The sequence below is a fragment of the Diceros bicornis genome, chromosome 4 (assembly GCF_020826845.1).
Source record: "Diceros bicornis minor isolate mBicDic1 chromosome 4, mDicBic1.mat.cur, whole genome shotgun sequence".
Lineage (NCBI taxonomy): Eukaryota > Metazoa > Chordata > Mammalia > Perissodactyla > Rhinocerotidae > Diceros > Diceros bicornis.
Genome location: NC_080743.1, coordinates 56799002 through 56815090, shown reverse-complemented (window position 1 = coordinate 56815090; position 16089 = coordinate 56799002). Strand labels below are relative to the sequence as shown.

General features: G+C 43.6%; 2 protein-coding genes across 2 annotated transcripts; both read right to left on the bottom strand.

The window, feature by feature from the left end:
• Positions 1 to 264: 264 nt before the first annotated feature.
• Positions 265 to 588, bottom strand: LOC131401253 (late cornified envelope protein 1D). The gene has a single exon (XM_058536382.1). It carries the CDS (start codon positions 586 to 588, stop codon positions 265 to 267), a length of 324 nt encoding a protein of 107 aa, XP_058392365.1.
• Positions 589 to 11302: 10714 nt separating this feature from the next.
• LOC131401246 (late cornified envelope protein 1E-like) lies at positions 11303 to 11635 on the bottom strand. Its single transcript, XM_058536369.1, has one exon. The coding sequence runs from the start codon at positions 11633 to 11635 to the stop codon at positions 11303 to 11305; it is 333 nt and encodes a 110-aa protein (XP_058392352.1).
• Positions 11636 to 16089: the final 4454 nt, after the last annotated feature.

Below are 16089 nucleotides of genomic sequence, written 5' to 3'. Positions count from 1 at the left end.
CCCTGTAAGGAGACACAGCATGGAGTGACTTAGGGGCTTTGACATGGGGAAGTAAGGGTAGCTGCAAAGATGGAGTTCAAGGCCAGTGGATGGGGATTCAGGAGAAGATTTGAGTTTCTGGACCCCAGAGGGGATGTATTGTTTCGGCAAATGTAGAGTTCTCTCTGGGCCCTCTTAGGCTCCGAGGCAAGCCTAGGGGGAGAAAGATGACGTCCTCAGCAGTTTGCTGCCCCCATGTCTGCTCTTCTTGGCTCAGGGTCCACTTCAGCAGCAGCAGCCTCCAGAGGACTGACCGCTCCCCTCTCCACAGCAGCTGGAGCCCCCCGAGGGCTGGCTGCAGCAGTCAGAGCTCTGGTGTCTGCGGCGGTGGGACCTGCGGCGCCTGTGGTGGCTCAGGCAGCAGCCGCCTCCCCCAGAGCTACAGCAGCCCCCAGAGCTGGGGCCACAGCAGCCCCCAGAGCTGACGCTGCAGCAGGAAGAGACAGGAGGGCACTTTGGGGGGCATTTCGGGATGGGGCACTTGGGAGGGCACTTGGGGATGCACTTGGGAGGGGGCTGGCACTGCTGCTGGCTCTGCTGGCAGGACATCTCGGTGGGCAGGAGTTCAGGAACTGAGGGAGAGTCAAACAGCAAGTCAGACCCTGCACACACAGGCCACCCTGCCCCTCCTTGTCCTTTCAGCATCATTTCTATGATGCACATTTAAATACCCTGTTTAGGATCAGTCAGAGAAAACAAATCCCTGCCACTTTTATTATTTCTAATACCTTACCAACTACTCTCACAGCATCTCCTCTGAACCTCAGTTTATCCTTTTAAGTAGGAAGAGATCATCATCTGTTTTACCAATTAGAAAACCGAGACCAAATGACATCAGGAAAGTAAAAAGCAATTTTTTTCACTTATGTCATCCAAATATTGAAATTATTCTATAGAAACTGATTTAGAACTGAAATATTTTTCTTTACAGAAAACAAATGTTCTGTTAACATCCTAAATAATTTCATGTTTTAGACGTTTACAAGATAAGAATAGAAAGGGATCTTGGCGATTTCCTGGCTGGCTCACTCTATTACAGAGAAAGCTGAGAGGTCCCTTGACTCACAGCCTAGTGCTCTGAGGTTCTCAGAAATAACACCTCTTACACTAATACCTTGGCCTGGAGATGATTAAACTTTTTGTGCTTTTCCAATTCTGGAGGTTTTTAAAATGTATTTCCAAGCCTTGTCCTATACCCATGTGTGTAATAATCTCCAAAAACACCTCTGATCCTCTCCTCACTTTGAGAATTGCTGTCCCCAAATCATGCCTTGAGGATACAGTGGTCTCTCAAAGGTAACTCCCTTTCTGAATCCTCTTCCAGAATATCACAGCAGCCAAGGTTTCCTACTTTCATCCTGCGAGTCCCACAGAGCTGCAGATCTGTTGAGTTCCTTGGCGCACTTAGGCATCACTGAACTCCTATTGTTCTCCCGGTCTTCCTGCTTGCTCCTGGCTCTGTCCTTCCTGGCCTTGTCTCTCTTTAATAATGTGGACCACAGCCCACAAGGCCCTACTCCTGCCTGCCTTTGTGCTCTGGTCTGAGCATCCCTCTGTGGCAGGCCTGCTCCCATTCCCAGTGGACACTTACCAGTGCACAAGCAGCACAGGGTCCGTCAGGTCCTCAGGAGGGAGTGGATGGAGGTGCTCTGACCCCAGGCCCTTTTATCCTGGCCCTGGGCTCTGCCTTCAGCATATGAGACAGGTCCTGGGCATTAGAAGCCTGCCTCCTGCCGCCCACATGGGTCCTGTGATCGCTGATGACTGGCAGCTCCTCCCCTGCCTCCCTCACGGTGGCCCAGGACATTCTCACCATCAGTGTCACCTCTTTCTCCTTACAGCTGCCTGCCCCTCACACTTCCTTCTTGGAGTTTGGCCTCCTCTTCCCTTCAATCCCTCCTTTCCTATTTGCCTGAAGATCTGCTTTGAACTAAGACTCACAAAAGCCTCTAAATATCTCCTCTTGTGTCCCAGCCACCCTGGCAGATCCTGTGTGTGTGTGTGTGTGTGTGTGTGTGTGTGTGTGTGTGTGTGCGCATGTGTGTGTCTACACCATCACAGTTAAAAGCCTGGATTTGCAGTGAGACACACCTGGGACAGAATCCTGGTCCTGCTGTGTATTAGGTGTGTAATCTTGTGAAAATCGCCTAACTTTTCTCATTCTCAGTTTCCTCAATTTTAAAATAGATGATAAAAATTACTCTCAATGGTGTTGTGCGAGTCAACAGAATCATGGATGGGAAATGTCTGGAAAAGGTCCTGTAACACAGTGCACCCTCATAAATGAACTATTTATCGGTCGATAATTAAAAGGGAGTGGATTTCTTTTTAGATCACAGTTATTTTCTACGAGATGTACATCTGATTTTTAAAACGACATTTTTTTCAACTGAGGCTTTTCATACATTTTCACATAAAAATATCCCTGTGGAGGAGCTAGAGAGAAAAGCTGCATTGCTTTGCACAGTAGAATGAGAATTTGTTTTCCAAGGATCTTACACACAGGAAGAGGATAAGCCAGTGGATGAGAAAGAAGAAAGGAGAAGAGACAGTGGGAGGGTTCAAGCCTGGGACATGTATGTGGGAAGGACACTTTGGAAATGAGCCACAGGTCAAGAATGTGGAAAGACCTTATGAAACAGGAAGGCTTGGGATCAGCAGGAATCTCTAGTGTTACTGCCTTGTTCCTATGTGGACACAAGGGTTCCTTCAAGAGTTTTTTGTATTTGAACATTTTTAGGAGTCAAATTGGTGTATAGCAGGTGCTCCTTCCACGTCTGGAGGGCAACATTATAAAAAAACCTAAACAGGTTAGTTAGATGAAGGCAAATTAGAGCTAGGAGTAATTATGGGAAGAAAATCTTCCCTCCAGAAGTGTCCAAAATTATTTTACAGTGTGGAATAGGATATTAACTGACTCAATAATACCTATATCTAGGTCATATGGGCAAGAATAACAAATATCTTGTGAGCATATGTGTGCACATGCATGTGAGTTTTTTAGACTGATTGTACTTAAAAGATTGTGTGTATAATTACATATAGGCATATACATAAATAGAGATAGCGATAGAGACAGAGATGTAGAATCCACCTTGTCTATTATTCTCAACATCAGATATCTCAAGGTGCACGACTTTCTCTGATGCTCCCCTGCTTCCCACCTGTAATGGTTTCTCCTTGATTCTAATCTTCAGTGGGATCTAAACATGTTCTCTCTCTACCATCCCCCACTCCAAGAATCATTACTCCTGACCTTTGAGGAAGCCTCATCCAGGACTCCACAGTGTGTTCAGGATCAAGGCCAGCACTCAAGGCTCTGTGCAGTATGACCCTGCACAACATCTCCAACTTCTGTTTTGCTTCCCAAGTAGAACTGGAGTATTAGCTGTACTATAAACTTGTCTCAACCCTACCTCCATGCTTTATTCCATGGTATTTTCCTAAGACAATGCAGTTCAAATCCTACTTGCTCCATATCCTTCACGTGACATACCTTATAGATGAGATTTTAATAAACCCTTTGATAGCACAACTTGTGTCTCATATTTCTTATTTCCCTCAGCAACTACTACACTGTTATGCACACATGGGTGGTTAGTAGATTTTTAAAATCTTTTCATTAGCATTAGCACTGACTTTACAGTCTGCAAATATTTATTCCCTATGACTTAGGTCATCCTCATAGGATCCCACACTCTGAGACAGGCACAGGGTGATGTGGTGGCCACACAACCTGCAGAGATCTGCCACTGTCTCACCTGACTACGACATTTGCCCAGGTTGTTCCAATGAGTTTAGTTATGGGGAGTGGGCAGGATATCCACATCTTGGCTCACACAGGAGCCCAGCTCCTGATTCCTAGGATGACAGGGTGAAGAGGTTATCTGGTCCATGCCTCCGCCTTGAGGCGGGGCAGCACCCAAACTATCAATCTGCTTGGACTTAAGGGATGAGTCGGCAGCATGGTTACAACCACATCACTTGGACTGACTCTTGGCTTCGGCTATGAGCTCTCAATGTCTATGGGACCATTCAATAAACACGTTTGACTAGCAAAGACTTTCTGAGGTCACCTGTTCTTCCAAAGGGTCTGTCTCTTCCACCGTCATTCTCTCATCTTCTCAGGGAGCTGGAGGGGGCGTGGCTGAGACTGTATGGGAAATAATTCAGACTGAATTAATTTTCCTCTGTGCCTTCGCATTCTCCTCCCTTCTGAGCTATGAACTAGCACTTTAACAAATTTTAGGTTTTTTCCCTCCTTGCAAATCTTTCTTTTAAATTATAAATGATGAAACAATACTCTAAAAAAAATAGATGTACATTGCTTAATTATTAAGTAGGGGAGGGTATTTTAAGAATGGCATGAAACCCATAATGTATAAAGGAAAATATTGATAAATTACATAAAAATTAAATTTTTACCATATATAAGGTAAAAAGACAATCAACTAGAGAAAAATACAACACATACCTCTGGTAAGGAATTGATATCCCTAATACATAAATATATCTTACAAATCCAAAAATAAATAAACTCACAAAAATAGGATGGACAAAGAGTAGAGAGAGCCCATCCCCCATCTTTTCTCTCTCCCCCCCCGACCCCTATGCACACACATATTTACCCACATTGTATTAGGGTTCTTCAGAGAAACAAAATCAATAGAATTGTACTTATATATAGCGAGATTTATTTTGAGGCCTTGGCTCACACAATTGTGGGAGCTGGCAAGTTTAAAATCTGCAGAGCAGGCTGGCAGGCTGAAGACTCAGGGAAGGGTTGATGTTACAGCCTTCAGTCTGAAGGCAGTCTGGAGGCAGAATTCCTTCTTCTTTTACAGTCCTCAGTCTTTTATCTTAAGGCTTTCAATAGATTGGATGATGTCCACCTACATTATGGAGGGTAATCTGTCTTACTCAAAGTCTACTGACTTAAATGTTAATCACGTCTAAAAAAAATACCTTGACAGCAACACCTAGACTGATGTTTGACTTAAAATCTGGGTCCCATGGTCACCAGGTTAACACATAGAATTAACCATCACAGTTCACCCTTTGTCAACTTGACATCCATACACATCTCCTTAAACCATATTTAATCTCCAAATAAAGACAGTGACAAGGTCACACTTCCAGCTAACATGATACAACTATGCTGTGTACAACAGAAAATGAGCTAACCCTTTCCCCAGAAGATGCAAAGTCTTTGAGTGATGTTTACTCTTCTTGATATCCTTGACTTAAATACTATAATATAAAGTTGAACAATATTTAAACACATAAGTCAATACATTTTACGTTATATGATAAGAGGATAAGAAAGGGGGAAAAAGATATGCACACACTTAAGATATGCACACACACATGCATACATTCATAATAAAACAAGGAAGAAATACTCATAATAATTATGGTCCTGGTCACAGTTCTTTTTGCCTGGTGGGGTGACCCAACATTCATTCCTGAAGGGTCTGGCCTGTTAGTAGTCCTGTCTAAATTGAGTTGTTGTAGTTTTCCATTGACTTTAATCACAGGACGTGGTAGTACTAAGAAATGCCGTCTGGGATCCCCTGTATTCCAGACATATTCTTCCTTACTTCCTTTGTGAAATAGCAGTTCAGCTTCTCTGTGGTAATCATGATCAATCACTCCATTGAGCACAGTAACTTCCTTCTTTGCCTATTGATTCATAGGCATGAGGATGCCAAAGTGGCCAGGTAGCAGTCTTAACTTCCAGTTCACTGGAATCACTGTGTCTCCTTGTGGAAGCCTTCCTCCCTTAGGAACTAAGACCTCGAGACCAGCAGAGCATAAGATCACTGGGACAGGAAGCAAAAATTTTGCTAGCGGATCTCTAGGGGTGATAATGAGTGATGCCACTCCCATTTCCGCCTCTTGATTCTGGACCTATATATTCTGGTGTTAGAAGAAACAAAATTGTATATTAGATGCTGATTTAAAGCACATACAGCTTCTTGAAGAACCTTGCCCCAGCCCTGCAAAGTATTACCACCTAGCTGGTACTATAACTAGATCTTCAAAAGGCCATTCCCCAGTTTTATCAAAGTATCTGCTTGAGGATGCTGGGGAACATGGTAAGAACAGTGAATTCCCTGAGCATGGGCCCATTGCCACACTTTATTTGCTGTATTTGTTATTAGTCAGGGTTCTCCAGAGAAACAGAATATACATATATAATATATATGATTATATATTGCATTATATTTTATTATGTATATTTATAGAAAGATATTTCTTTTAAGGAATGGGTTCATCCAATTAAGGAGGCTGAGAAGTCCCACATTCTGATATCTGTAAGTTGGAGATGCAGGAAAGCTGATGGTGTAATTCAGTCCAAGTCTGAAGGCCTGAGAACCAGGGGTGCCAAAGTCAGGAAAATATTGATATCCCATCTTAAGAAATCAGGCAGGAATAAAAAAAGGGCAAATTCTTCCATCCTCTGCCTTTTGTTCTATTCAGGCTCTCAATAGATTGAATGATGTCTACCCACACCGGGAAGAGTAATCTCCTTTATTAGATCCATCAATTCAAATGCTAATCAGAAACACTCTCCAGAGTGTCACCCAGAAACACTCTCACAGGCATACTCAGAAATAATATTTAATCTGGGCACCCTGTGGCCAGTCAAGTTGACATAAAATTAACCATTACAAAAATAATGCCATGTGGAATACCATGACAATGGATAAGGCATTCTGTAAGTCCATGAATGAGAGCTTTGACAAAAGAATTGAATTCAGGGAAGGTAAATCCATATCCAGAGTAAGTCTCTATTCCAATAAGAGCAAAACACTGCCCTTTTCATGATGGAAGTGGTCCAATATAATCAGCCCACCACCAGGTAGTTGGTTGATCACCTGGGTAATGGTGTCATACTGGGGACTCAGTCTTTACTAATGGCAGATTGGACATTCAATATTTGCTGTAGACAGGTCAGTCTTGGTGAGTGGAAATCCATGTTGCTAAGGCCATGTATTACCTCCATTCCTGCCATGATGGCCACTTTGACCATGAGTTCACTGGACAATGACAGGAGTAGCTGGAGACAGAGGTTGCCTGGTATACACAGATTGGGTCATTCTATCTACTTGATTATTAAAATCCACTACTGAAGTCATTGTTTGGTGAGCACTCACATGGGAAACAAATATCTTTGCCTTTTTTGCCCATTTGAGAGGTCTGTCCATGTATCTCTTCTTAAGACTTCCTTTTCACCAATTTTCAGTCATGTTCTTTTCAAGTCCTTGGCCATCCAGCCAAACCATTGGCCACAGCCCATGTATCAGCATATAATTTCATGTCTGGCCATTTCTCCTTCCAAGAAAAATGAACAACCAGATGCACTTCTAGAAGTTCTTCCCACTGTGAGTATTTTCTTTCACCACTATCCTTCAGGGATGTCCCAGGAAGGGGCTATTGTGTTACATGTGTCCACTTTCAGGTGGTGCCTACATATCTGTCAACCAGGCTGGACTTTTCTCTTCCTCTGTCAACTGATTGCAGGAAATCCCCATGAAGACGTAGGTGCAGGTTGGGGGAGACAAAGTAATATAGCAGGAGAAACCATTGGCATTCAGGCCACTTCATGAAACTTACTTGTGCTTTCAGGACCTGCTCAGGCTCAATCTTGCATTTACCACTTCTATTTGATGTTGGAGTGCTGCTATGCATGCTTAACTTTATGGTTTGGTGGTCAGACAATATCCAGTTCATGAAGGGCAGCTCTGGTTGCATGGTAATTTTTTCACCCCTGGTCAAGTGTTCAGTTTCTACTAAGACCCAGTGGCAAGAAAAAAACTGTTTCTCAAGAGGATAGTAGTTATCCACAGAGGATGGCAAGGCTTTGCTCCAAAATTCTAAGGATTCACGTTGTGATTTACCTATAAGGGCCTGCCAAATTCTCTAAACTGCATCTTTATCTGCCACTGACACTTCAAGTGCTATTGGACCTGCTATACCATGTAGCCCAAGTGACAGAGCAGCTTGCACAACAGGCTGTATCTGTTGCAGAGCCTTTTCCTCTTCTGGACCCCACTCAGAACTAGCAGATTTTTGGATCACTCAGTACATGTGCTGGAGTAGCACACTCAAATGAGGAATATATTACCTCCAAAGTCCAAAGAGACCCACTAGGTATTGTACCTCATTTTTGATTATAGACAGGGCCAGATGCAACAACTTATCATTCACTTTAGAAGGGATATTTCAACATGCTCCACATCACTGGACCCCCAGAAATTTCACTGAGGCAGAAGGTCCCTGATTTTTTTGTCAGAGTTACTTCCTACCCTCTGACATGCAAATGTGCTACCAATAAGTCTAGAGTAATTGCTACTTCTTGCTCGTTAGGTCTAATCAGTATAATATCACTGCTGTAAAGGACCAGTGTCATGTCTTGTGGAAGAGAAAGACAATCAAGACTCCTGAGAACTAAATTATGACATAGGGCAGGAGAGTTATCCTACCCCTCAGGTAGGATACTGAAGATGTATTGCTGGCCCTTGCCAACTGAAAGCAAACCGCTTCTGGTGGTCTTTACTAAACGATATGGGGGAAAAATTTTTTTTCTAGATCAATAGCTGCATACCAGGTGCCAGAAGATGTGCTAACTTGCTCAAGCAATGAAACCACATCTGGTGCAGCAGGTGCAAATGGAGTCACCACCCGGTTCAGCTTACAATAACCCACTGTCATTCCCCAAGATCTGTTTTCTGCACAGGCCAAATAGGTGAGTTGAATAGAAATGTGGTAGAAATCATCTCCTCTGCATCCCTCGAGTCCTTCATGGTAGCACTAATCTCTACAATCCCTCCAGGAATGCAGTCTTGCTTTTGATTTATTATTTTCCTAGGTAAAGGCAGTCCCAATGGCTTCCACTTGACCTCTCTCATCATAATAGCCCTCATTCCACAGATCAGAGAGCCAATGTGGGGATTCTATCAGTTGATGAGTATGTCTGTTCCAATTATGCACTCCAGAACCAGGGAAATAACCACAGGGTGGGTTCAGGACCCACTGGGCCCACTGTGAGATGGACCTGAGCTAAAACTCCATTGATCACCTGACCTCCATAAGCCCCTATCTGACCAAATGGGACCAAAGTGGACCAAAATGATATTTTCAGTCTCCTAGAATTAGTGTCAATTCAGAGCCAGTGTCCAGTTATCCTACAAAGTCTGATTATTTCCTTTCCTCCAGTGCACAGTTACCATGCACTGGGTAAAAGGCTGCAGGTCTCTTTGGAGAAGGCTAGTGGAAAGATTAACAGTATAACTTTTTGGCAGTGTATCAGGGCTCTTCCTCAAGGGGACCCAGCCTCCCCTTCATCCAAGAAGTTCCTGGTCTGTAAACTAGCTCAGGTCTAGGAATAGATTGAGGGACCATGATTCTCTGTTTTTATGATTCAGATTTTTGTTCACTTGACTTAGAATTCTTACACGTATACATATCAAGTAAGAATTTAGTAGATTTCCCATCTATTTCACTTCTAAGGACACCATGATCAACTATCCACAGTCATAGGTCTCTGTGAGTCAGAATATTCTGATTCCTCTTTGACTTTGCTGTCCATTTTAGTAACTGCACCCACTTGGCCTTTGGTGATCAAGTGCTGCCACTTGGCCCCTGCCACCCTGGGATTCAATTATTCCTATTGCATTTAGGTTTCCCAATTCTGCCACATCGGATCCCACTGTAATTTCTGATCTACAGACAAGAGCAATCACTGAGCTCTTCATGAATGCTGGGGCTCTCTTCACAAATTTATTTCTCACAGTCATGATGAAAGGTGAGTCTTTTGGATGCTTCCAAGGTGAATGAGCAGATCTTAAATGAAAACTCCGCTCTAATATTCCAATAACCCTCAACCTTTGGATCCCTTTCTTATAGCATACAAGGCAGTTCTGATATTTCATCTTTATTTAGTGTAGGCCACTTTTTGCTCCATGTTTCAGGCAACCAACCAAACAAACTGTTACAGCCCTGTCTAACGACCCAAGCTACAACATTTAGTCCAGAATATGTGCTAGGTGGATCTATACCAATAAATTTGGCCTAATCCAACTTTACTTCCCTTCCACAATTATCACACACCCCTTAATATCCATTTCACACATATTCCCTGGGTTTATGTCTATATAAAGTGGAAAAAATCATGTAGTTCTTTTGGAATGTAGAACACCTATTCATGGGTCACACTTTGTACCACACCTTGTGGGGCCTACTGGGACCTGAGTCCAGTTATATGTCTAGAAGCAAAGAAAGATGGTGGGATGGGCCCTGAAGAGAACCAGCAGTGTCTTGCAAGGCAACTACAGGAGAGGCCATTACAGTTTCCTTGGGCAAAGCAGGGTTAATTTCCTCAGATAAGGGTTGTAAGGCTGTTTCTAGTGACAATAAAAGACTCGGAAGAATTTAGAAATTCAGTGTTCCAGCTTTCTTAGGATCCTACCAAATGTCCCCATTCCAATTTTCAAGTTCCCAGAAATGGGACAATTAGACACCACATGAAGCTTGATATCAGGCTTTAAGAGGACACAACACTACTTCTGTGGGATCACTGCAAAAATGTGTCGCTGAATCTAGTCAAGAGGAACATCAGACAAACCCAAATTGAGGGGCATTCTAAAAAATGAAGGGCTCTCAAAATATGCCCAGGTCATGAAAGACAAAGAGCCTGAAGGACTGTCACAGACAGGAGGAGACTAATGAATCATGGCACTAAAGCAGTGTTGGATCCTGGACTAGATTCTGAAACAATAAAAATTTATTTTGCTATAAAGGACATTACTGACGCAAATGACGAATTTGAACAAGGTCTGTAGATACAGAGGCCTCAAGGGAACCAGGAGTTGAGGACAGGGTAGGAGGAAAAGATGATATAAGTAGGCATAAAAATCAGTCAAGGCAAGAGGGAATGCAGATTTCTAGTTTTATTGTGTCACATCAGGCTGGGGTATGCAAAAAGATAAGCTGAGGAGACACATAGGGTCTGAGCTTTGGGGTTCCCGGGGCAGCCACACATAACGGAAATATGAGGAAGGAGATCAGTAAATGGGTTTGGGGGAGAGGCTTTGGGCTCCTTGGATACCAGGGCACAGGGATCCTCTGGAACAGAGCTCAAAGGCCTCACCCAGACCTTTCAGCAACATGGGCAGGTCCAGCAGAAGGAGCAGGAGGAGGAGGAAGGATTTGACCATTTGCTGCCCTCAAGTCTGTTCTTCTTGGCTCAGGGTCCACTTCAGCAGCAGCCTCCAGAGGACTGACGGCTCCCCTCGCCACAGCAGCTGGAGCCCCCCGAGGGCTGGCTGCAGCAGTCAGAGCTCTGGTGTCTGCGGCGGTGGGACCTGCAACGCCTGTGGTGGCTCAGGCAGCAGCCGCCTCCCCCAGAACTACAGCAGCCCCCAGAGCTGGGGCCACAGCAGGCCCCAGAGCTGACACTGCAGCAGGAAGAGGCAGGAGGGCACTTTGGGGGACACTTTCGGGGGCATTTCGGAGTGGGGCACTTGGGAGGGCACTTGGGGGTGCACTTGGGAGGGGGCCGGCACTGCTGCTGGCTCTGCTGGCAGGACATCTCAGCGGGTGGGCGTTCAGGAACTAAGGGAGAGTCAAACAGCAAGTCAGACCCAGCACACAGAGGCCACCCTGCCCCTCCTTGTCCTTTCAGCATCATTTCTCGCCCCTCTATTTTGAACTGTTTAAATGGAGTCTTAGATAGTTAAACATTGGAAGTTTTGTTATTTCTAATGGTTGGGCAAATGCTCTCACAGTAACTCCTTGAGTCTCATAATTTCTGCTTAACATAGGAGGGAATTATTATGTCTTTTATAAAGAAGGAAACTGAGGCAAAAATCAATGAGAAAAAACCTGCCATAATTAGATATCTAGTAAGCAAAAGAGGCACTATCTCCCATCGTGTCAACTAGAATCCTGAAACTGTCCAGTCTGGAAACCAGTTCATAATGTAAATATTCTCTTGAAGAAAGAAAATTAAGGATTGCTTCTTAGAGTAACTTCCTAGGTGATTTTGTTCTGTAAAGACTTGGACATACAGATTGCAAATAGTCTGGGAAGCTGACTGGTCTCACTGGCTCACTTTCTTGAAGGAGCTGAAGAACAGTACTTTTGTGCATGTAGGGGATTTGAGCTCAGATATCCTGGCTGGAGTCTGATGCTCTGCCATTTTCAACACACCAAGGCCTCACACTAATATCTTGGCACAATGATTTTCAACTTGTGTCTGCCTTCTTAGATTCTCAATTCCAATTCAGTGGGGGTTTTTTTGTTGTTAGTTCCAGGAAGCCAATTCCAACTTCTAGCGACCTTGTGTACAGCAGAGTAAAACCCTGCGTGCTCTTTTTGGCCATCCACTCGTCTTCCTGTGCTGTAACAGATACTGCTCTGCTGCTATTCATAGGGTTTTCATGGCCAATTTTTTTGGAAGTGGGTGGCCAAGTCCTTCTTTCTAGTCTGTCTTAGTCTGGAAGCTCCGCTGAAACCTATCCACCATGGGTGACCCAGCTGGCATTTGAAATACTGGTAGCATAGCTTTCAGCATCACAGTAACACGTGGCTGTCACAGTATAACAAATGACAGATGGGCAGTGTGGTTCCCTGACCAGGAAGCTATACCCACAGCAGTGAAAACGCAGAACATTAACCACCAGACCACCAAGGCTGGCTGACAGATGGGTTTTAAAGAGCCCCAAAACATCCTCTGATTGACTCTTTCCCTATTGGTTAAGAACTGTCTCCAGTTCATCTTTTCAAAGAGGGTCACGATTTTACTCTCAAAGTTGACGCCCCTTGTGAAAGCTGTCCTAGTAGAGCCTAATGGTCGGTGCTTCGATTCCCTCTGACCTGAGAGACCAGCCAACTGGAGCTCAATTTGGTACAGCACAAAGGTCCAGCTGTCCAATTCTCCCTTGTGGTCCCAGGTGGCCTATTCCCCATGCACACCTTCCCTCAGTCTTCCTGAGGCCTCTCTCCCCCTGTCCACAAGGTCCCTAGTTCCCCACGGCCCTGTCCCATCTGCCCTCCTGCTCTGGTCTGAGCATCCGTCTGTGGCAGGCCCGTTCCCATTCCCAGTGGACACTTACCAGCGCACAACCAGCACAGGGTCCGGCAGCGCCGCAGGAGGGAGTGGATGGAGGTGCTCTGGCCCCAGGCCCTTTTATCCTAGCCTTGGGCTCTGCCCCCAACCTGTGAGACAGGGCCTGGGCATGAGAGGACTGCCTCCTGCTGCCCACATGGGTCCTGTGACAGGTGATGACTGGTAGCTCCTCCCTTGGCTCCCTCCCTGGGGCGCAGAGCAGCTGCTCCCCCCTGAGAATAGGACTGCTTAGAAGTGGAGGCAGGGGAAAAAATCCCTACAATCATTCCCACCTTACTCTCCCTAGAGGGTGCCTGCCTTGCTTCATTTTGGAGTTTGAGTTCCCAAGCTCTCTTTTCTTGCCTTGCTAATCTTAACTCAGTGGCTCTGGACAATCGATTTAAACTAAGTTTCACAGAATCCTCCAACTCTTGATTATCTTATACGTGAGTGTGTATGTGTGTGTTTGCCTGTGCATGCATATGTATGTGTATTATAGCAATTAAGACACTAGTTACAGAGTCAGACAGACCTAAGAGAGAACCTTGGTTCTGCCACCTATTAGCTGCATGACCTTGTGAAAAATATCATATCCTTCTTGTTCTCAGTTTTGTCAATCTACAATAGAGATAATACAAAATTAACTGTCCAGGGGTGTGTGAGAGTCGGTAGGCTAATGCAAAGGAAATTTCTGGTAGAGAGTTTATAACATTTAATATTCTCTAAACAAATGCCAATACACTCATTTTTTTAAAAATCATAACTGCCGTCTAATGAGAGCAGATCTGGTTAGAAAATACAAGACCCTTTTGTTCTGTTGACGTTATCGCTAGGTTTTAATAAGAAAATGTGAATCAGGAATGAAATTTTCTACAGGAGGGAGAGAGAGATGACTTGATCTGCTAATTAGAGTGAGAATTCAGAGTTCCCAGGGGTCATATGGAAGAGCTAGTGAAGTCCGCAGACAAGAAAGAGGACAGGTAGTGAAGAGACGGTGAGACGGTGCAAGGCCGGGCACTGCCTGGTGTCAAACAGCCAAGAGAAAGACGCTCCTAGTAGAGTGGAGGTTGGAGGATGTTTAAGAACAGGAATGTCTAATATTTCAAATGATTTTTTGTCTCTTTCTGTTTTATAAGCCTCTCTCAACTCCTAGTATCTTAGGGCCTCAATTCAGTTATCTATCTGAGCACAGGCTTTCCTTGAAAGAAATATTGGTATTTTCACATTTTTAGGATATTGAAGGAAAGGGCTAGAGTTTACATCTAGGTTGGTAGTAAGTCAGATTAAACAATGAGAATAATTTACCAGGTGAAGGAGAATTCAAGCTAGAGATGATCACATGAAGAAAGTATACTTCCCTCCAGGCTTGGGGAAGAACTCTGGAATTCCTTAAATGTGAGTGAATGTTGATTTGATCATATCTAGGTCACTTTGTGCTGTATGAACCCTACTAGTATGTGGTTGAGATATGCGTGTGTATATACTTGTGTATATTTCTACTTAGAGATGTTACAGAGACTATGAGAGCGACTAAATATGTGAATATATGATATTCACACACACACATATATATCTTACCATATTTCTCTCAGCATCTGGTATTGCCTGGTGTCCAGCCTTCCCTAAATTGCTCTGCCTCTTATCTACCTTATTTCTCCTTTGTTCTGTTCCTTATTGGGTTTCAATTCCTCATTGAGTTCTATTCCTCACTGGGTTCCATCTCCCATCCTCAGCAATAATTGCCCCAGACTATTAAGGAAGTCTCATCTTGGGGTCCTCACTAGGTCCACGATGAGCTGCAATCTCTATTGACTGATGTTTGAGGCCTGTGTAATGCGACCCTTTGCTACATCTCCAGTTCAGGCTTGCTACTTCCCTTTAAAAATGTTCTTCTTAAGCTGAAATGGCCTATTTTCTCTAATTTTAATTTGAACAAATTCTCTTTGAACAAATTCTCTTTGAATTTGTTCCTTTCTGTCAAATTCGCATGCTTTATTCCATGATCTATGCACTTCTAAAACTGTGCTGTTCAAATACACCTTGCTGTGATATCCTTTATGAGTCTTTTCTCTCAAATGCACTTATAATAAACTCTCCCTGAATCTCCAGCTTAGATCTTGTATGTTTGTATCTCTCACCAGCTCCTGACACAGGGCTGTTCATTCAATGGGTAATCAGTTTAAAAATTTATTCATTACTTTATGATTTAAGCTATAACATTACTTTGTGATTTAAGCAATCATCATCAGATTTCTCACTCTGAGATATTCACATTACAGTGTACTAGCCTTATCACTCTGTAGAAATCTGCCACTGAATTACCTGGTTATGGCTCATGTTGTTTCACAGAGTGTAGTCAAGACATTGATTACTTAGCTCACATAGGTAATTTTGATTCAGGAGCCCAGCTCATCCATTCCAAGGATGATGAGACTTACAAGCTATTCTGTCCATGCCTCTGCTACCACAAAGGGCAGTGCTGAAAACATCAGTGAGTCTGACTTGGGTTTAGGTAACAAGATATCAGCAGGATGTAACACCCTGAGGACTGGTGTTAGACCTCAATGGCATGGGTACCATCCTAAGGAAAACAATGTGCACCAGCAAAGGATTGATTTTCTGAGAGATTATGTTTCTTGTGTCATCAGGCTCTCATAATCCCCAGAGATAGGAGGGAAGAATGCTGAGACCTGGTGAGAATTAATTCAGACTCAGTGAATTTTACTCTGTGTCCCAGATCCAGCACTACACACGTAAGCGAGTCTTAATTTGTTTCCTTACACTGCAAACTTCTATTTATAGTAGTAACAACAAATTAGTACTCCAAAATTACTAGAATGTGTACCTAATTATTTCCTTATAAATAGTTGAGTAAAATATTTTGAACATGGCAAAAAATATTGATAAAATTCACCACATGGTTAAAAAACAATCTG